Source organism: Bipolaris oryzae (genome assembly GCF_000523455.1).
Source record: "Bipolaris oryzae ATCC 44560 unplaced genomic scaffold scaffold_62, whole genome shotgun sequence".
NCBI classification, from domain to species: domain Eukaryota; kingdom Fungi; phylum Ascomycota; class Dothideomycetes; order Pleosporales; family Pleosporaceae; genus Bipolaris; species Bipolaris oryzae.
This window is the reverse complement of record NW_006911338.1, coordinates 104,891-123,881: the sequence shown is the minus strand read 5'-3', so window position 1 is coordinate 123,881 and position 18,991 is coordinate 104,891. Positions and strand designations below refer to the sequence as shown.

Below are 18,991 nucleotides of genomic sequence, written 5' to 3'. Positions count from 1 at the left end.
TCCCCTTCCCCTTCATTCTACCCACACCATGCACGTCCTCCCCCATCTCAATACTCTACAAGCTTGATCCTCTGCAGCAACTCCTCAGGCAGCTCGTTCTGACTGACAATGCCCATCCTAAGGGCATCCCCCCAAACAAACATGGCCCGATCGTTAGCATACTGCAAGTAGTCGAATTCCTCTTCATCCTGCGGCTTGAAAAGGTCAGCTTCATTTTCCATCTGCGCCTGCGCCTGTATCTTTTCCGCCGTTTCTTGACTCACTGCCCCGCCGCTCTTTTGCTCTGCTTTAGCCGCGGCTTCTAGCTCTGCGGTTGCACTATCTAGCGTTGCTGCTTCGGCGCTTGTGTTGGCGCTCGTCTTGTTGTCTTCGTTCTCCTCGTCGAAGTCGGGAAGACCGGGGATGTGTGCTTGGACTATGCCCCAGGCAACCCACATGGCAGAGTTGGCGAGACGCCAGAGTTTGGTTTCTGCTAGTATGCGGCGCGCTTCCTCTTCGATTTGTCGCTCGTACTGGGCTTCCTGCTCTTGATATTTCTCGCCTGGAGGAGCTCGCGAGTCGAGCATGAAGGCGGAGATGCTGTTGGGAGCGGCAGTGGCAGCCAGGGCAGTCGTGCTACCGGAAGAGGGAAGCGGTCCAAGGTGTGGTGTAGGAGGATTGGACGTGTATCCGCCACTAGCCTTGTACGACGGGTTGTGCATCAAGTACGCCCGGATAAAGCGATGCTGCTCTTCGATTGTCGGATAGTGCTTAGTGTTGCAACGCCAGGAAGTTTCTGGATCGTGGTAATTATACGCCCATTCCGTCTGGAGCATGTCAGCTTGTCCTTGCATCATGGCTATGCCTAGAGGGCACTGAGCAAGAATTGACAAAACGGATGAAGCTTACAAAATGATTGGCAAATTCCAATCCAGGAAGATTAGCGTTTGCATACTCGAAATCAATAACCACCAGCTGCTTGTGCTGATTTGCCGGTAGCATCAGTGGTGACTCGCCTTCCGGCATCATGCGAAGGATGTTTCCATACTGGGTCTGCAATCGAGTTAGGTCATACTGTTTTCACTTCGCGTTGCGACCTACATCATTATGAGCGAAGACCATGCGTTCGTTAATCTTATCAAGACCGCCATACTGATCTTCTAGCCACTTCCGGTACTTGTAAATCATTTGCTTGAACACAGGCCACTCGGCGCCGCACACATATCCTCGCTTCTTCCATTTGTCCGACGAGGCTCTGGAGAGGCCCTGGTTGCTTTCGCGGACCTGTTGATCCAACCAGGTTACAATGTGTTCGCAGCGATTGACCCACTTGTCCCAGTTTTGCCAAACAAACGGACCGGCCTCTCGCTCTTTCTTTAGCAAATCAATGCCCTCATGAAGTTCTCGCATACGCTTTGCAATCTGTACTGATGTTTCCGGGTTACGTAGCTCCTTGGAAGTCAGTGGCTGGGCATGCAGAAACTCTTCAAATCGACCATTGCCAAAAGTACCAAGCAGGCGTGGGCCAATACGTTTGCGGGCAAGCCGCGTCAAGATCTGTAACTCCGACTCTCGGTCGATCAGGTGCTCTACCTGCGGACCATAGATACGAAGTAGGAGCTTCCTAAAAACAAAGGTCAGACAAATGCTAGGTAAAACGCAGTAACACTTACGGTGGAGGGTTCCTGGGCTTCGGTGGACCATCTTCGCTCTGCTCAGGAGCCGGTAGGTTCTTAGGAGGAGAGACGACATAGACGGCGTTTGTGAGTGCACCGCTCAGTCTTTGTACACTGATTTCGTTGCTCAGCTCGCTGGGTACCTTCCTCCATCCCTTCAATTTCAGCGTGTGAGTAAGACGAAGGATTTCAGCTCGAAATTTGGACCAAGCCTCCTTTTCCTTGTCCGCTACATCAACGTTGGGCTCGGCTCCAGGCTCATCGACGTTGTATGCCATGGTTTTTGAATTGTCCAAAGTGGCTTCACAGCTAGGGACAAGCTGATCTACCGACTCAAAGTAATCCGAATCAAGAGAAATCGCAGAGTGTCGCTTCAAGCCGATGGACGACCTGTGCACGTGATGTCTCTTCTTCGCTTCGGAAAGCTTCAAGGACATGTTCTTTTCGAGAATTTGTGCAAGTTGAGTGAGTGCATCCTCGCCATGGGAGGAGTCAGAGTCGCTCCTGTGGTGAGAGATGGACTTGTCGAGTGCCTCTGCTGCAGCGCTCTCGGACTCATGGTCAACGACACCAGCTTTGGCGGCCTTGCGTCTTGCCCTTCGTGCATGGCGGCGGCTTCGCTCCTGCTTGAGCCAGGTGCCTACCTGTTTCAATAGGTTCTCGTGAGCTTGGTGGCTATGAGAAGCTGCATCAATTGAGCCTTCTGGAAGTAGCGAGGTCCAGGCAGTGCTGGCATCGGCCATTCCAGATTTGGATGACCCCTCGCGTTCATAGGAAGGACGGCCGGACAGGCGCTTTTTACTGACACTTGCTGGAAAGTGCCTGGGGGGCTTGTCAAGATCCAAGTAGTCTTTTTGGTCGAGCTCCTTGTTCTTGCCGATGATCAACGGGGAAATTGTGCTGTCATCGGGAAAGGATACGGCTGCAGATGTATAGTAAGCAACTGGGCAGGATCTGAATTGCTGGCAAAGCGCAGATCTGTACAAAGAGGGTACAGTGTCTGTTCCCAAGGCGTCGTGGATTTCAAGTAGACTACCTGAGGAGCTAGAATACAGCCACGCATGTGTTACGCAAAGCCTAAAGCATAGGCGCCTTCAAGACCGCGGAGTGATTTGTTGCACATGATTCGAATACCACCCAAACCCGATAACCCCGCCATACATGTAATGTGACAAAAGTGATAGAGGTTGCGTGCAGCCAGGAAACAAGAGAATGATTGACTAACCTTTGCTTGAGCGTGGCGATGCACCGTCGTCCAAAGTGTTGTTGCGCGAGAGGGCTAGAGAGTCGCTTGATTGTGGGCCAGCGGGCTGCTGGGCCTGCCAATTGGAAGAAGTGGCCATGGTCTGCTAATGGCCGAGGAGAGTCTGGAGCAGTCCGGCTGGGTAGGTCAGCCGGATCGGCGAGAGAGATAGCAAAAGCGTTGGGAACCCTGTTCCTAAGGCGTGAGAGTCTGTGACAACAGCCGCTCCTAAATGGTGGCAGGAGGATTAGGCCGCTTGGTGGGCGGGCGGGCGTTGTGTGGTGAGTGTTATCGATACCCAGGGCAGGGCAGGGCAGGGCAGGCAGGACAGGATACGCGAGTAAGGGGTCCACGTGCCAAGCTGATTGGCGGTCAGGATCAGCTGGGAAAACAAACAGACGAGGGAGGAGAGGGAAGCGTCATGGCATAGACAGAGACGGGCATGCAGACAGCAGAGAAACCACCAAAACACGCTTCGAACCCATTGTAACTCGGGGGCGTCATGGCCATGGCGAGCCCAAGGTACATCCCGGCGCCCTTCCTGCCGCGCGCTGTCTTGACGAGGTTCCATGTGTGATGGAGGGCTTGGCAGTGTACAAACGGCCAAACCACAACGAGATAAGCAGGCAAAACACCAGTGGACAGAAAACCTGCACTGTGGAAATGTGACGAAATTCAGTGCCTAGTGCACACGCGGCCAAGCCTCCGTGGCATCTTCTATTGTGGTAATGAGCAACACATCTAACTAATAAAATACTCGTACAGTGCAAGTGCAGCGTTGCAATCCACATGCAAGCCGCTTTTGGACGTGGCAACTGAGCCCTGTAAGTAGAGAGAGGCCTATCCAAGGCCTACCTACGGCTACCTACGTCACTTCTCGTAGTAAAACGCCAAACACCAAAACGCCGCGCTGTAACAAACACAATATCCCTGTTTTTCGCCATGCGCTCAAGTATACGTACAATTTCCGTGCTAGTGCCACAGGCGCAACCCGGCGCCTGTTTGGTCTCCCGCTCCGCTCGTTCATGTTGCCCATTCAACTGTTTCCAATGCAAGCATGACCAATAGCAGAGTCGAGGGTAGAATCCATACCACGTAGCTCTGAAACAAGATCCGCGACATGGCCCCCATATACACATTGTTGATCTGGCAGATCTGCGCCAGTTGAAGCGCGCTAGGTGCGCCGCTGAGAAGGAAGCAGACAATAATAAAAATCGGGTCGTCGAGGATGCTGACGGGCACGTACTTGGCAGTCAGGGCCAGCATTGGTGCCATGAGAAGCGTTGGGATGAGCATGCGACTGATGAGCGAGGCAATGACCAACTTCCTCTCTACGCTGGGGTCTTCGATAGAGTTTTGGTCCTCCTTTGGTAGCGTGTTGCGGGCAAGATTGGCGCCCAGGACAACCAGAATCAGGGGCACCGCCACTTGTCCACTTTGATTTACAGCGCGCGTAACCGACGTGTTGATGAAGGTTCCAGGGGTGAAGAACAAGTGTTGTAGCGATGGAATGGAGGCGACAAAGATGGCAATCAGCATGGCCCAGAGGGGAGGGTTCATAAAGTCCCACACGCCCCTGGCGAACTTGGACAAGCCAGAACCAATCTTGGATAGGGGTCCTTGGAGCCACTTGGGCAAGCTGTTGAAGATGCGGTTGCCAGCGCGTGTCGTCGATACAGATACCGAAGTTGCCGAGCGTTGCAGTGCCAGTCGAGCTCGCGTGGGCATACCCTTGATGCCCTTGGGTGCGTCTTGCTGTTTCTTGTGGGCTGCGAGCACGCCATTGAGGTGTCCGTTTGCGAAAGTGCCCTTGGGGCTTCCGCTCATGTCGCCAGCTCCAGGGACGGTTGCGTTGCCATTGGTGGGCGTAATGAATAGGGCCGCCGCTTGAGCCTGGCCACGGTTGAAAATGGAGTCCGAGTCTGAATCGCTGCAGTCGGCAGAGGTGGCGTAGCTCGTAACATTTCCAGATTCGTAGTCGGAATGCGAGTCGTCGAGCAGGCGCTGCGTCTCGTCGTCGCTGTACTCTCCGCTCTCGAGGGCATGGTTTCTTCCCTCGTCGTCCTTGTAAGCGCTAGCTGGGGCCAGGAGCACGTTGAAGCCCCAAGTCCACCGCACGAGCTGACCGAGCTGCTGGAAGATGAGGAGGTAGAGGATACCGCGGGCACCGACTTCATTGTCGTTATCGCCTGGTATTCTGTCCCAGTGCAGGCCGCGGAGTGTCTTGGAGAGGGAGATGACGAGAGAGATGGGCAGCGAGTTGGAGTTACCAAAAACCTGAAACTGTAAGTGTGCGCCGGATTACAGCGGATTCGAAACTAGACGTACTGCCATGGCAACGACAAAGTTGGAGGCCCTTTTGTTGAATTTGAACATGCGTGAGACGGCAAGGGCGGCAATGTAAGATATGAGTGTCTGGACGACAAAAATAACGGGAATGACTGCAAGCTCAGCCAATTTCTCAGCCGTCAATTGAGAGGCGAGCTTGGTGAAGACTGCAAGGCCGAGGGTCAGATCGAGTGCGCGTAGACAAGGAGGGCCGTCACTCACTGAGGCAGGGCGTGAACAATTGGGTGTTGAGGTTTGCAAGAAACTTCTGGCTCTCTGCGTCGAATTGGCCCATTCGGGCGACAACATAGCCCGGGGCGCTCACACAGACGACCTCCATGACGGCCTCGAAGACGAGGAGGGCCAAATTGGCAAAGTCGGGATGCGAGGGATGGGCATTCTCGAGCGAGGTGAACATGGCGCCGGTGACGGAGTCTTGAGACTGGGCGGCGAGGGCGACAAAGGGAGAGGATGAAGAAGGGGAGAAGGAGCGCAGGCGCAAGGCCGTGGGCGCGGAGAAGAAGGACATGGCGAAGAGTAGCGTGTGGTGTCGAGGCAGCAATCAGTGGGAATGGAGGCGGAAACGGTCCAGGTATATCATGAAGCGCAGGCTGTCTTGGCTGCCGGACGCGCTACCACAGCGACCAGGACGTCACGGCTGGGCGCCCGCTCAGCCCGCCTGAGTGCAGGTCCAACCGAACGAGCGCAGTTAAGCGTGTTTGGGCGTGTTTGGGACGTGTCGGGGCCCTGCATGCTGCTGCAGAAACATGGCGCCGCCGGCCATGGCATGCGCCCGCCGACGAGTGCGAGGGCAGCGCGACGAGAACATGTGCATGCACACTACGCCTGGATAGATAAAGACACCAATCCGGCCGTGTGCACTACGCATCACTACGTATGTATCGACGACGTATTACGCCTACGCCTACGCCTACGCCTACGCCTACGCCCCCATCCAGCACTTCCGCACTTCAGCACTGTCGCTGCGCCACACATGTGCATGCAAGACCGCCCGCCCGCCGCCGCTCACGCTCCAGACGTCTGGGCGCGTCGGCCCTGCGCAACCATCATCGGGCCCTGGGCGCCCTCATCGGCCCTTTGTCTGCACTTGGTGGTCTCTGCACGCTGCACTTTGCCTCGTGCTTACTGCACATCCGATAATCACTCACGACATCCTTCTGAATCGCCTTTCCTCGATACTGCCTGGCAAGCCAAGTGTCTGTCTCCGGGCGTGCCGTTTGCCTCTGAAAGTACCTGCTGTATATGCCTACTTACCCCTGCTAACATCATATCCAACCATGTACGTGTATCAACATGTCCATGTAAAGAGCAATGTATGCATGTATGAATATATGAATATATGGATACACGTGAATACAGATATGCATGTACGTAGCATGTTCACCACGCGCATCTTGGCCATCCCAAATCCCGTCTGCCAGTCTCCTCTCCCGTGCTCTCGTGGGTGCGTGCACCAGAGCCTCCACACTGGCGCCATCTTGGTCTCTGCACCATCACGTCACAGCGCGCGAACTTGCACGCTACAACCCACAACCACCACACATCCACTATCCTCGTCCTCACCCGGCATCGCCGCCACGCCCCCTCTCGCGCTGCAGTCGCAGCTACCCATTCTACCTCTCCGTTGCATCCGCATCACTATTCCCTCCACCCTCGTTTGCTCCCTCCACCACCCACCCTCACGTACCCCGCCAATTCCAGGCCTGTGACACTCGTCACCCCTTCGCCATGGCAGACTCCAATCCCTCTACTCCCGACGTCGAAGTCGATTCCGACACCGTCTTCGACAGCCCCTCCCCTTCGCCTGTGCCCTCTAGTCCTAGTGCCGATGCCTCGTTGCCTGAAGGCCTCTCCGCCGAACGCCCTGCCCCGCGAAAAGCCTCCACGGCCACCGCAACCACCAACATGACATCTTCCTCGACGCCCCTCGGCAACATCAATGCCGCCAGAAATCCCCGTCCCGCGAACCCGCCCACCATTTCCAGCAGAGGCAGTGGCCTGAACGTCTCCCAAGATATCCTTGCAAGAATACAAGCAGTACATCTGGGGCGCAAGGGCGCCCCGCCCACTGGCTTGCCGGGCAGAGGGCCTGCGCCTCAGAGTCCAGGCCCATCCCTCGACAACCGCAACCCAATGTCTCCAGGCGGAAACCCTGGCGGTGTTCCCCCTAACTTCCGCATGCCTGCGAGACCACCGACGACTAACTTTCAGTCGGCGCCTGCTATTCCGGGTCGTATGCCCGAACCCAAAAAGTCCATGGCTGAGCGACGTGGAATGCAGCTGCCGGGCGGACTGCCTGGTACTAGCCCTGCTGCTCCTCCTGCTGGCAGGAAGAAGCCTGGCTTGACTCTGGGCATGATGAATGGCGGTGACAAGGCCCAAAACGACGCGCAACCGCACAAACAAGAGACCCAATTCGACCAGTTTTCACAGTACATCGACACAAAGACTGGAAGTCTGAAGTTTGCGGGCAAGGCTATCCTCAACTCAGAGGGTGTGCAGTTTGCCAGCGGAAGCACTTTCAACATCTCACTTGATGAAGTTGACACGCTCGACGAGCTTGGCAAGGGTAATTATGGCACAGTATACAAGGTCAGGCATAGCAGACCCCGAATGCGAAAGCCAGGCCAAGGCCTCGCCGGAAACAAGGCTGCACCAGGCTCACCGTCTCGCAAAAACTTTGACGAAGAATCGAGTCCTTCGAGCGCAAAGCCCGCTGCAGGCACGGGCATTGTCATGGCAATGAAGGAAATGAGACTAGAACTCGAAGACTCAAAGTTTGCTACCATCATCATGGAGCTAGATGTCCTCCATCGCTGTAGATCGCCTTACATTGTCGACTTCTACGGTGCCTTCTTCCAAGAAGGAGCCGTGTATATTTGCATGGAGTTCATGGACGGTGGATCCATAGACAAGCTCTACGCTGATGGTGTGCCGGAAGGTGTGCTAAGGAAAATCACTCTGGCAACAACCATGGGCCTGAAATCATTGAAGGATGAACACAACATCATTCACCGCGATGTCAAGCCTACCAACATCCTTGTCAACACCAAGGGCGCCATCAAGATTTGTGACTTTGGTGTGAGCGGCAACCTCGTCGCCAGTATTGCCAAGACCAACATCGGATGCCAGAGTTACATGGCACCAGAAAGAATATCCTCGGGCGGAATCGCGCAAGCAGGTGCCAACCCTGGAGGTGGTACATATAGCGTGCAAAGCGACATTTGGAGTCTGGGACTGACCATTATCGAATGCGCGCTTGGACAATATCCCTATCCACCCGAGACGTACAACAACATTTTCAGTCAGCTTAGTGTAAGTTTTCCAAAACGCCAATTATTATTATTATTTTTTCTGGCAAGCCGATCACTAACTTTCTTTAGGCTATCGTCGATGGTGACCCACCAGATCTACCTGACGAAGGATACTCTGATGCGGCCAAGAACTTTGTACGGGGCTGTTTGAACAAAATCCCCAACCTGCGACCAACCTACGCAATGCTACTACAGCACGCATGGCTCGCCCCTCTTGCTAAGCCTGACACCATTACAGAAGAGGATGAAGAAGAGGTGGCAGCTGCGCAAGAAGCTACCCCAGATCAAGCGGCCGGGGACAAAGGACCAGCCCAGGCTATTGAGGTGGTAGAAGACCAAGAAGTTGCTGACTGGGTGAAGGCCGCCCTTGAGAAGCGAAGAAGTGGAAAGATGAAGGGTGTTGAAAAGCCCGCGCTGCATGCCGCACCGCTGGATGCAGGAATACAGAGCCCTTCGCAGAATGGCGCAAACGGCTCAGTTGCGGCAGAGTCAACAGAGGTTGCAGCGTAGGTTATCTGATGTTTCTATTGAACATGAAAGCCAGACACGCAAATGTGTCGAAGTCTTGTATCTTTCCCCGAGCACAGCTGTTGGCCCTTATGTCTTGGCTAGGAAGAGAAGGCAGTATAGTATGCCATCTTGTACACTTTCGGCGTTGCACCGGCGCATTACTGGGAATGATTGACATGAAATATTCAAGTCAGGGCATTGAGCGTGGAAAATACATGCACCTAGCATAGCATACATCTTATCCAGTTTAATTGGTATCGACTTCGCCGTGACAGACGTGACGTCCGTGGGACTAGATTTAATGAGAGACGTGTCTGGTCGATTTTCGCTCTTCTGGACAGGTTGCAGTTGATGGTCCATCAAATTACTTACAACCAAACCGTGTCTTGTCATATTCTGTGAATTTAAGTTTCTGGCATGTCGCGTCACCCGCAATCATATTTTCTCCCATCCTACTCAAGTGTCCATCCTCCCCCACGCAAGTAAAATATCTGTCTCGAGGGTTGATTTCGTCGTGACGTAAATGCAGCGGCGCGCTGGCACGTGACGGCATGACCCCTGCTTAGCCAAGCGTAATCGCAGCGGCCATGTGTCGTGGTGCGGCGGGAAAGAACACAGTGGTCGGAACAACTTCAATAAGTGGCCACGACTTTTATTTCGTACGCCCCGCCCACGCCTTCTTCGTAATGCCACAGGCCTAGGACACACCCTCCCTCTCTTTCTGCTGCTTCCCAAACTCGAGGCTACCCCGCTATTTCTTCTATTCGCTCTCTCGCAACATCTCCACTTGTCCCTAGGGACAGACATTAAACATGTCCGGCACCGACTACAATTACGATGAGCAGGTAGGGCTTGGACGCGCACACCAAACAATTCGCTTCTAACATGTTTGCAGGGCCAGTTCTTCCCCTACTTCATCCTCACTGTCACCACACTCGTCACCGTCCCCACCACAATATCATTTCTGAGACCCAGCAAAGGTGCGCATCCTAGTTGTATTCCAGCACCGCTATACTGACTATGCTCATAGAACTTGAGAACACTGGAGCGCGCATAGAGTCCGACTTTACCCCCGAACATGCAGATCTCATCCAAGGACAGCGAAAGAAGCAGAAGCGCATGGAAAGGAGGATCAAGCGTGGTCTAGTCATGGTGGGCGGTTGGGCTCTGAATGCCGCGATGGTCTATCTTATCCTAGTCACTGCCAGGACGACGCCTGACATTTGGGACCCGTATGCGGTTCTTGGTGTATCAAGGGTAAGAGCGTTCTGATTAACATCTTGACCTGTGAATAATCATACTGACTCACAACATAGAGTGCAGATGAGAAGGCGATTAAGAGGCATTACCGAAAACTCTCTCTTTCTTTGCATCCTGACAAAGCCCGCGAGGACCCCGAGAAGAACATTACACTGCAAACTATTAACGATCACTGGGTTGATGTCACCAAGGCCTTCAAAGCTCTCACTGACGAGGAAATTCGCAACAACTTTCTGACATACGGACACCCCGACGGCAAACAGAGCTTCAGCATCGGCATTGCGCTCCCACAATGGCTAGTTACCGAGGGATCTGGCAAGTACGTCTTGCTGATTTATGCGCTCGCGCTCGGTGTCATTCTTCCCTACACAGTTGGCAAGTGGTGGTATGGCACTCAGAGATTGACAAAGGAAAAGGTCTTGGTCGCAAGTGCTGGCAAAATCTTCCGCGACTACGACAACGACCAAGGCGAGACGGGTGTCATCTATGCGCTGAGCAGTGGAGAAGAATTCAACGACCTCCTTACTGGACAAAAAGCAGAAAACGGCCTATCCAAGTTGGAGCAGAAAGTTCTCTCTGAAAACTCTGGCTCGCTCATTCCACAAACACTCACGCTGAAGGACCGCCAAAAGCTTGACGATTTGGAGGACAGCCGGAGACGCAAGGTTCTAACCTTGCTGTGGGCATATCTTGGCCGTGTTGAACTCGAGGATGAGACCCTAAATGAGGAAAAGTTCGCCGTCGCACCCATCGCATTCCGTTTGAACGAAGCTTATGCCGCCATTGCCCTGGCGTATGGCAACACCACAGCCGTACTATCGGCATACAGGACATCCCAGAATATCATTCAGGCTCTACGACCAGGATCCTCTCCGCTGGAACAATTGCCTTACTTCACACCTGCTGTTGCAGATGCGGCTGAGGCTGAGCGATCAAGGACACATCTTACCATTCAAGAGTTTATGCAAATCCCAGATGCTCAACGCAAAGCGCGCATCGTCAAGTCCGGCCTCCTCTCGCAAGAGCAGTACACCACAGCCATGTCTGTAGCCTCGCAAATTCCTCTGTTTCACCTCGAGAAAGCATTCTTCAAGGTTGTTGGCGAGCGATTTGTTACACCCAGCAGCTTAGTCCAATTTGTACTCAAGGGTCGTTTCATTCCTTCAGGCGCCACCAAAATTCCCGAGGTCAACCCGAAAGATCTTCTCGACATTGATCCTGCGGAAGGCGATGTTGCGGCGATTACAGGACGCAAGAACGACAACTCTAGTGACAAGCCCATTCAGCCACCTCTAGCACACGCTCCATACTACGCCCGGGATCACGCACCAAGATGGCACGTGTTTCTCGCAGACAGCAAGCAAGGACGCATCGCAGTACCCCCGTTTACATTTTCGACCTTTGACAAGCCTATTCTCGATGAGAGTGGTAAGCCTACATTCAACGTACAAACACTCAAGATGCAATTCGGCGCCCCTCCACAGCCTGGTAGTTACACCTTCGTTATGCACTTGATTTGTGACAGCTATGTGGGTATGGACACCAAGATGGAGGTTACGCTGGTCGTTGAGGACGCCAGCAAAGCCGAACAAGTCGAAGAGGAGGAAGAGATCAGCGAGCCAGAAGAAGGTGAGTTTTTTTTCCAAACATCCAAACAACGGGAGCATAATGACTGACATTTAATAGATTCCATTGCTGGCCAGATGCGTCAAATGAAGACTGGTGGTGCGCCAGTCAAGAAGCGGAGATCAGCAGCCGATGACTCCAGTGGCAGCGACACCGAGGGTGATGTGGAATCCGAGAGCGAGACTGATACTGACACGGACTCGGACGATGAGTAGATTGTTTTGTTCTTTTAGATGAATTGTAATTCATAGGATATTCTCATGTGCAGACCCGAGTAAAGAGATGGAAGCGAAACGCATACGCTGACGGCTGGTATTCGTTCCTACTCCGCTTGGGGCCAACTGCCATTGCAGGCATTTGCAGGCGTTTTCGGAGCCAGGGGCCATTCGCGACTTCAAGGGACTACCATGTTATGCTTTTAGATGAAGTTTCTATCGCTAAAGGGGAGAGATCGAGAAGGACACCAGGTGTGTAGTAAATGATGTGTACATAGGGATGGCATTCGGCAAAATCTCAACCTCATGATCTTTGAACCACCTTTGGCGTTGATCTTCGTTTGTCATGGGTCCACATATGCGCATGCAGTGCAATAACATTCCAGATGGAAAAACAAAACAGGATTGCACTTTTTCCCTTGGTGCAGGGTGGACGCTCTAGGTACTTATTGACCCACATGAATCGACAGCCAAGCATCCGCTCGAACGTCCCAGACACTCTGGCCATTGAAAATCTTGTTTAAATTGGCCGACCTACCTATATGCGCATGCCTTAGGAACCGGATCAGGTTCAAACTGATCGTCACTTGCTTAATGCATAGTAATATGCCCATATCGGGGGCGAGGCTGGGGTTGGTGTTCGCCAAAAGTTCTGTCCCACACGCGTGGGGTTTCAGTGACGTCTCGGCTCCACCTCCTCATCACCACCGTGACTTTCTTCTTTACTTACACAGGCTTCCACAGTGACAGGTAGGAAAATTCTAGCGTCCAGAGTCAGTTGACGTTGGCGGATGCCCTTCATGTTACAGGATGGACGTGTGAAGGGTGACACGTCGATGACACCACTGGGCATGGCCATGACATGAAAGACAGGCGCGTTGCTGTCGTCGTAGATAGTGCGATGACTGCGAAGTCAAGTAAAAAAGCTTAGAGGACTCATTATCACGGAACGACGACCAAATGGTTCTCGAGTGCTGTTCTCAGCGTCACGTACAGAGTTCATTCCACCACGGTTCCGGAGCAGAGAGTTGCCCCAGCGTCCTTTCCGTTTAGCCGTCTCCGCATTCGGCCCTGTCCCAAAGAGCGGTCCTTTGTCAAATTTGAACGGGTAGGAGGTGCACCGAACATGGTGTCGCACTGTCGCCAAAGCATGGTCTGCCACACCCCAGACTACAGCTACGCCTTGGCAGGCAGTCGGATCTTGAGGCTCCGCCATCCTCAGGCTCTTGAATACGCCTCAGACAGCAAGGCAAAACTGTCAAGCAAATCTTGGCGGCCATGTCGTTGCACATCGGCGCTCTTGGCAGCTGCGGGAGCATACTTCGCCGGTAGCAAGTGACAATCACGCTACGTGTGTCACACAACAACCGCACAGGGGATCAGGCACGCCACAGATGAACGTTTGCTAGGGCATTACCAAGAAAATCTGCAATGGCGGAAAATGGATAAAAGGTACGGCATGGTCGCGTAGACAAAGAATCATCCTCATCCCACATTCACTCCAAGCCTTCAGCCTTGCTTTTCTTCCTTCCTTTAATACCTTTCCATTCTTTAGCGACTTTGATAGTCTGCCAGCAATCACTCTCTTTGCCATTTTAACAAGATACGTCTGTGACGTTTAATCATCTACAAACTTTAATCCCCGCAACTTTAAAGTCAAGTCTATTCCAGTCTTTACATTTACTATCACCATGTCTTTCAAGGCTATTGTTACCTTTGTCCTCGCTGCCGGCTTCGTTGCCGCAAAGCCCATCAGCCAGCAGTCTGGCCTCAGCCTCGACAGGCGCCAGATTGATGTCAGCTCCGTCATCAACGGCTTCAACCGCAACGATGGAGCCTTCAACTTCATCGATGGCTTCAACAACTTCAACAAGCAGCAAAAGGTCATTCAGATCCAGCAGCAGAAGATCCAGGTCGTTGAAGACCGCTTCCGCCAGCAAATTGTCCAGCAGATTCAACAGGTTCTCATCATCGACCAGGTCAACAACGGATTCAACAACGATCTGAACAACCTCTTCCGCAAGAGCAACTTCCAGAACCAGTTCCGTGACCGCAGGACCGATGTCATCATTGTTCAGGAGATTGTCGTTGTCATCGATGATGGCCGTGGCGGCCGTCGCGACCAGAGCTTCTTTGCTCAGAACGTCGTTGTTGCCAACCGCGGTGGCCGCGACAGGCAGAGCGTCATGATCTTCGACTCCCGCAAGCTCATTGCCAGTGACATTCTCCGCGACGACGCCTTTGGTAGGATCGGACGTTTCAATGGCATTGCTGGTGCCACTGGTCCCATCGACGGAGCCCTTCCCCTCAAGACCAAGGGCTTCCAGATCTTCGATGAGCGACCCCGCCACGCCAACATTGTCGAGGACCCTGCTGCAATTCTCGGCAGCATCTGGCAGGGTGCAGTTGAGGACCTTCAGCGTAACAACGAGGATGAGAACGATAATAAGCTTAATGAGTTGCTTGCTGCCCAGGAGCTTGAGGAGCTCCTGAAGCAACAAGGTAACAACAACAACGACGATGCGCAGCGCAAGGCTGAAGAGGAGCAGAAGAAGGCTGAGGAGGCTGCCAAGCAGGCTGAAGAGCAGAAGAAGCAGGACGAGGCTCAGAAGGCGGCTGATGAGCAGAAGAAGCAGCAAGAGGAAGCTCAGAAGCAAGCCGATGAGCAGAAGAAGGCTGATGAGGCTGCCAAGCAGGCTGAGGAGCAGAAGAAGCAGGATGAGGCTCAGAAGGCGGCCGACGAGGCCCAGAAGGCGGCTGATGAGCAGAAGAAGCAGCAAGAGGAGGCTGCTAAGCAGGCTGAGGAGCAGAAGAAGGCTGAAGAGGCCAAGGCTTCCGCTTGAACGATTTCTTTCTCTCTATGAAGCAACCTTTTCTTACGAAGTAGTTAGTGCACTGGTTTGCAGCGACGGACAAAAAAGGTACACGGATGATCCATTTGGGAGTGGCATCAATGGGAAATGGGATGTGGCCTATCACTCTTATACAGTTATTGAATATACCCTACATGAGGCTCTTAAACAACTTTCGTCTTCAACATTTTGCAGTGTGATTCTCATTTTCGTATTTTCAGCAGCTTGTACCATTTTCGCAATTTGCAAAATCAGAATATCTCTTCTTGTCTAATCTAATCATCAGGAAGACCAGCCAGGGCATATGCCGTGTCGGACAATGCCGTATGCGACTGTCAGGCACGTCAAAAGAGCTTAAAGCTGTATTCACCTGCCCTTTTGATCTGTAACTTCAATCGTCTCAATCTATGTTGGCTATTATGGTCTCCGTATGCAATACTAGACCTGGTTGAAACATAACAGCTTACTGGCACTAGTCCGTGCTTAAATTGCACCACAACCACGGCAACAGTCTATCCGGTCGAGCAAAGTCATATATCTTGAACGATTGAAGCGGATGGCTATGGTTGCTCGTACGCTCGTACCAGGCGTGACTTGTCAAAGTTAAATGCTCCCATTGTACAATAACTCTGACGTGTCGATGAGGCCCACGCCGGACTGTCTTGAGAGTCAGGCACCCTGCTTCAGGGAGTCATACGGATACACGCTGTTCATTGGCGTATCCAGAGTCGAAGTGTGCTTATTGAGCCACGATTTGATGGTGGGCAGACATCTCACGACCGTCCGGGTACTCGCACCGAGTTGCACTAGTCCTATCGAGGAATGACGTGCCAAGCAGTGACGTAACCATGATTGGCGGGGATGCTGTGACTTGACCGGAAACTTGCAGCAGGTGCCCAGAAGCTTCTACGTGCAGGGTGGAATGCACGCCTAGCTTCGAGACATGACGAGAAATCACTCCACCACACTGGTTGTTTCCTGGTACTTCGCCCTCCTTTACGTCCAAATTATATAAATCTCGCCTGGGTCTTGTCCTACCCAGCTTTTTCTGATTCTGCAGAGATACCCATCAATCAAAAGTGTACATACACCTAGTACAAGACCTGATAGCAGGTTCACAACGCACAATTTTCATATTGGCTTCAAGCCATAAATAAGGCTACAGTCACTAATCAAAATGACTTCATTCGACGCCTATACCGACCGAGCTGCAAAGGCCCTGGCAGACAGCTTCGACCTCGCCAAGGGCTATGCACACTCACAACTCACACCTCTACACCTCGCGGTGTCGTTGATAGATCCACCTAAGGACCTTGCAAACACAGTCGACGTACCCCCACCACCGCTATTCAAGCAGGTCCTCGAACGCGCAAATGGCGATCCACAAGCCTTCGAACGCAACCTCAAGAAGGCAATGGTCCGGTTACCAAGTCAAGATCCCCCGCCAGAGCGCACATCACCCTCACCAGCTATGGCAAAGGTACTGCGCTCTGCGGAGGAGTTGAGCAAGACACAAAAGGATAGCTTCATTGCCGTCGACCATCTCATCATGTCGCTCTGTCAGGATTCCCAAATACAACGAATCCTCGCCGAATCAAACGTACCCAACACAAAGCAGATCGACAATGCTATCCAAGCACTTCGAGGAACAAAGCGGGTGGACTCGAAGACGGCAGACGCCGAAGAGGAGAACGAGAACCTCAAGAAATTCACCATCGACATGACTGCCATGGCACGAGAGGGCAAGATCGATCCTGTCATTGGTCGTGAAGACGAAACACGACGAGTCATTCGTATCCTGACTAGGCGAACCAAGAACAACCCTGTTCTCATTGGTGAGCCTGGTGTTGGTAAGACTACAGTCGTTGAGGGTCTTGCCCGGCGAATTGTCGATGCAGATGTACCAGCAAACCTGGCAGCATGCAAGCTGCTTTCACTCGACGTCGGTGCTCTAGTTGCTGGAAGCAAGTACCGCGGAGAGTTTGAAGACCGTATGAAGGGAGTGTTGAAGGAGATTGAAGAGTCCAAGGAGATGATAGTGTTGTTCGTCGACGAAATCCATCTCCTCATGGGCGCTGGATCTTCTGGTGAGGGTGGTATGGATGCTGCCAACTTGCTGAAGCCCATGCTGGCTCGTGGACAGCTTCACTGCATTGGTGCAACCACCTTGGGCGAATACCGCAAGTACATTGAGAAGGACGCTGCATTCGAACGTCGATTCCAGCAAGTCCTCGTCAAGGAACCTTCAATCCCTGAAACCATCTCCATTCTTCGAGGACTGAAGGAGCGATACGAGACGCACCACGGTGTCACCATTATGGATGGTGCCATCGTTGCAGCTGCTACCCTCGCCGCCCGCTACCTCACCCAACGGCGACTGCCGGATTCTGCCGTCGATCTGATCGATGAGGCAGCGGCAGCTGTCCGTGTCACCCGAGAGTCACAACCCGAAGCTCTGGATAACCTCGAGCGACGCCACAGACAACTCCAGATTGAGATTCATGCCCTCTCCCGAGAGAAGGATGAAGCCTCACAAACGCGCCTAAAGGAGGCCAAAGCTGAGGCTGCCAACATCGAGGAAGAGCTGAGGCCACTTCGTGAGATGTACGAACGCGAAAAGGGCCGCAGCAAGGAGATCCAGGATCAGAAGCTCAAGCTCGAGGGTCTCAAGACCAAGCTCGCCGAGGCTGAGCGTATGCGCGACATCCAGACTGCCTCCGATCTCAAGTACTACGCCATTCCCGATGTCGAGCAGCGCATCAGCGAACTTGAGCGTGAAAAGGCCCGCGCAGATGCTGAGATGTACTCCCACCAGGCAAGTGGAGGTGGTGAGTCTCTCCTGAGTGATGCCGTTGGCCCAGACCAGATCAACGAGATTGTCGCTCGCTGGACCGGAATCCCAGTTACTCGTCTCAAGACCACAGAGAAGGACAAGCTGCTCAACATGGAGCGCCACCTACAACAAGTCGTTGTCGGTCAGAAGGAGGCTGTCACATCTGTCTCCAATGCCATCCGACTTCAGCGCTCTGGTCTTGCCAACCCCAATCAACCACCAAGCTTCCTCTTCTGTGGTCCCTCTGGTACCGGAAAGACTTTACTCACCAAGGCTCTTGCAGAGTTCCTGTTTGACGATCCAAAGGCCATGATCCGATTCGACATGTCAGAGTATCAGGAGCGACACTCTCTCAGCAGGATGATTGGTGCACCACCCGGCTACGTCGGTCACGATGCAGGAGGCCAGCTTACCGAATCCCTCCGTCGGAAGCCGTTCTCCATTCTGCTCTTTGACGAAGTCGAGAAGGCCGCTAAGGAAGTTCTTACCGTTCTCCTGCAACTCATGGACGACGGTCGCATCACCGATGGTCAAGGCAGAATCGTTGACGCAAAGAACTGCATTGTCGTCATGACCTCCAACTTGGGTGCTGAGCACTTGTCGCGCCCCAACGCACCCGACGGCAAGATCGACCCCACCACCAAGGAAATGGTCATGAATGCACTCCGCAACTGGTTCCTGCCCGAGTTCCTCAACCGTATCTCGTCCATTGTCATCTTCAACCGCCTCACGAAGCGCGAGATCCGCAGCATCGTTGACGTCAGAATGGACGAGATCCAGAAGCGACTCAACCAGAACGGAAGGAACGTGCGCATCGAAATGACACCCGAGGTGCGCGACTACCTTGGTTCGGCCGGTTACTCGCCAGCATACGGTGCCAGACCACTGGCCCGTCTCATCGAGAAGGAAGTGCTCAACCGCCTTGCTGTCCTCATCCTCCGCGGCTCCATCAAGGATGGTGAGACAGCGAGGGTCGTGCTCGATGAGGGTCATGTTGCCGTCCTGCCAAACCATACGGACAGCGAAGATGACTCGGAGATGTACGATGAGTCTGACGCTGTTCATGAGCTGGACGATGATGATGCTGGCATGGATCTGTATGACTAGAGGAATGACAAGGAAGCATCTGGGATG

At 53.2% G+C, this 18,991-nt stretch overlaps 7 protein-coding genes across 7 annotated transcripts; 4 read left to right on the top strand and 3 right to left on the bottom strand.

Annotated features, from left to right (window-relative positions):
• Nucleotides 1-47: 47 nt before the first annotated feature.
• On the bottom strand, nucleotides 48-5,755 carry COCMIDRAFT_36666 (uncharacterized protein; the record flags this gene model as incomplete). The annotated part of the gene is made up of 8 exons (XM_007689630.1): nucleotides 48-806; nucleotides 889-1,032; nucleotides 1,081-1,603; nucleotides 1,653-2,577; nucleotides 2,881-3,004; nucleotides 3,991-5,175; nucleotides 5,227-5,393; nucleotides 5,449-5,755. The coding sequence occupies 8 exons, from the start codon at nucleotides 5,753-5,755 to the stop codon at nucleotides 48-50; spliced, it is 4,134 nt and encodes a 1,377-aa protein (XP_007687820.1).
• A 1,220-nt stretch (nucleotides 5,756-6,975) lies between these two features.
• On the top strand, nucleotides 6,976-9,071 carry COCMIDRAFT_95000 (uncharacterized protein; the record flags this gene model as incomplete). The annotated part of the gene is made up of 2 exons (XM_007689665.1): nucleotides 6,976-8,562; nucleotides 8,631-9,071. 2 exons carry the CDS (start codon nucleotides 6,976-6,978, stop codon nucleotides 9,069-9,071), a joined length of 2,028 nt encoding a protein of 675 aa, XP_007687855.1.
• Nucleotides 9,072-9,523: 452 nt separating this feature from the next.
• Nucleotides 9,524-9,703, bottom strand: COCMIDRAFT_94912 (uncharacterized protein; the record flags this gene model as incomplete). The annotated part of the gene is made up of 1 exon (XM_007689664.1): nucleotides 9,524-9,703. A coding segment is annotated over one exon (180 nt), but the record flags the coding sequence as incomplete, so codon positions are not given.
• A 180-nt stretch (nucleotides 9,704-9,883) lies between these two features.
• Nucleotides 9,884-12,172, top strand: COCMIDRAFT_94982 (uncharacterized protein; the record flags this gene model as incomplete). Its single annotated transcript, XM_007689663.1, has 5 exons — nucleotides 9,884-9,916; nucleotides 9,967-10,051; nucleotides 10,102-10,328; nucleotides 10,388-11,960; nucleotides 12,018-12,172. 5 exons carry the CDS (start codon nucleotides 9,884-9,886, stop codon nucleotides 12,170-12,172), a joined length of 2,073 nt encoding a protein of 690 aa, XP_007687853.1.
• Nucleotides 12,173-13,085: 913 nt separating this feature from the next.
• Nucleotides 13,086-13,388, bottom strand: COCMIDRAFT_26216 (uncharacterized protein; the record flags this gene model as incomplete). The annotated part of the gene is made up of 1 exon (XM_007689624.1): nucleotides 13,086-13,388. The coding sequence occupies one exon, from the start codon at nucleotides 13,386-13,388 to the stop codon at nucleotides 13,086-13,088; it is 303 nt and encodes a 100-aa protein (XP_007687814.1).
• A 475-nt stretch (nucleotides 13,389-13,863) lies between these two features.
• On the top strand, nucleotides 13,864-15,015 carry COCMIDRAFT_94941 (uncharacterized protein; the record flags this gene model as incomplete). Its single annotated transcript, XM_007689662.1, has 1 exon — nucleotides 13,864-15,015. The coding sequence occupies one exon, from the start codon at nucleotides 13,864-13,866 to the stop codon at nucleotides 15,013-15,015; it is 1,152 nt and encodes a 383-aa protein (XP_007687852.1).
• Nucleotides 15,016-16,201: 1,186 nt separating this feature from the next.
• Nucleotides 16,202-18,964, top strand: COCMIDRAFT_94979 (uncharacterized protein; the record flags this gene model as incomplete). Its single annotated transcript, XM_007689661.1, has 1 exon — nucleotides 16,202-18,964. One exon carries the CDS (start codon nucleotides 16,202-16,204, stop codon nucleotides 18,962-18,964), a length of 2,763 nt encoding a protein of 920 aa, XP_007687851.1.
• Between the last annotated feature and the right edge of the window lie 27 nt (nucleotides 18,965-18,991).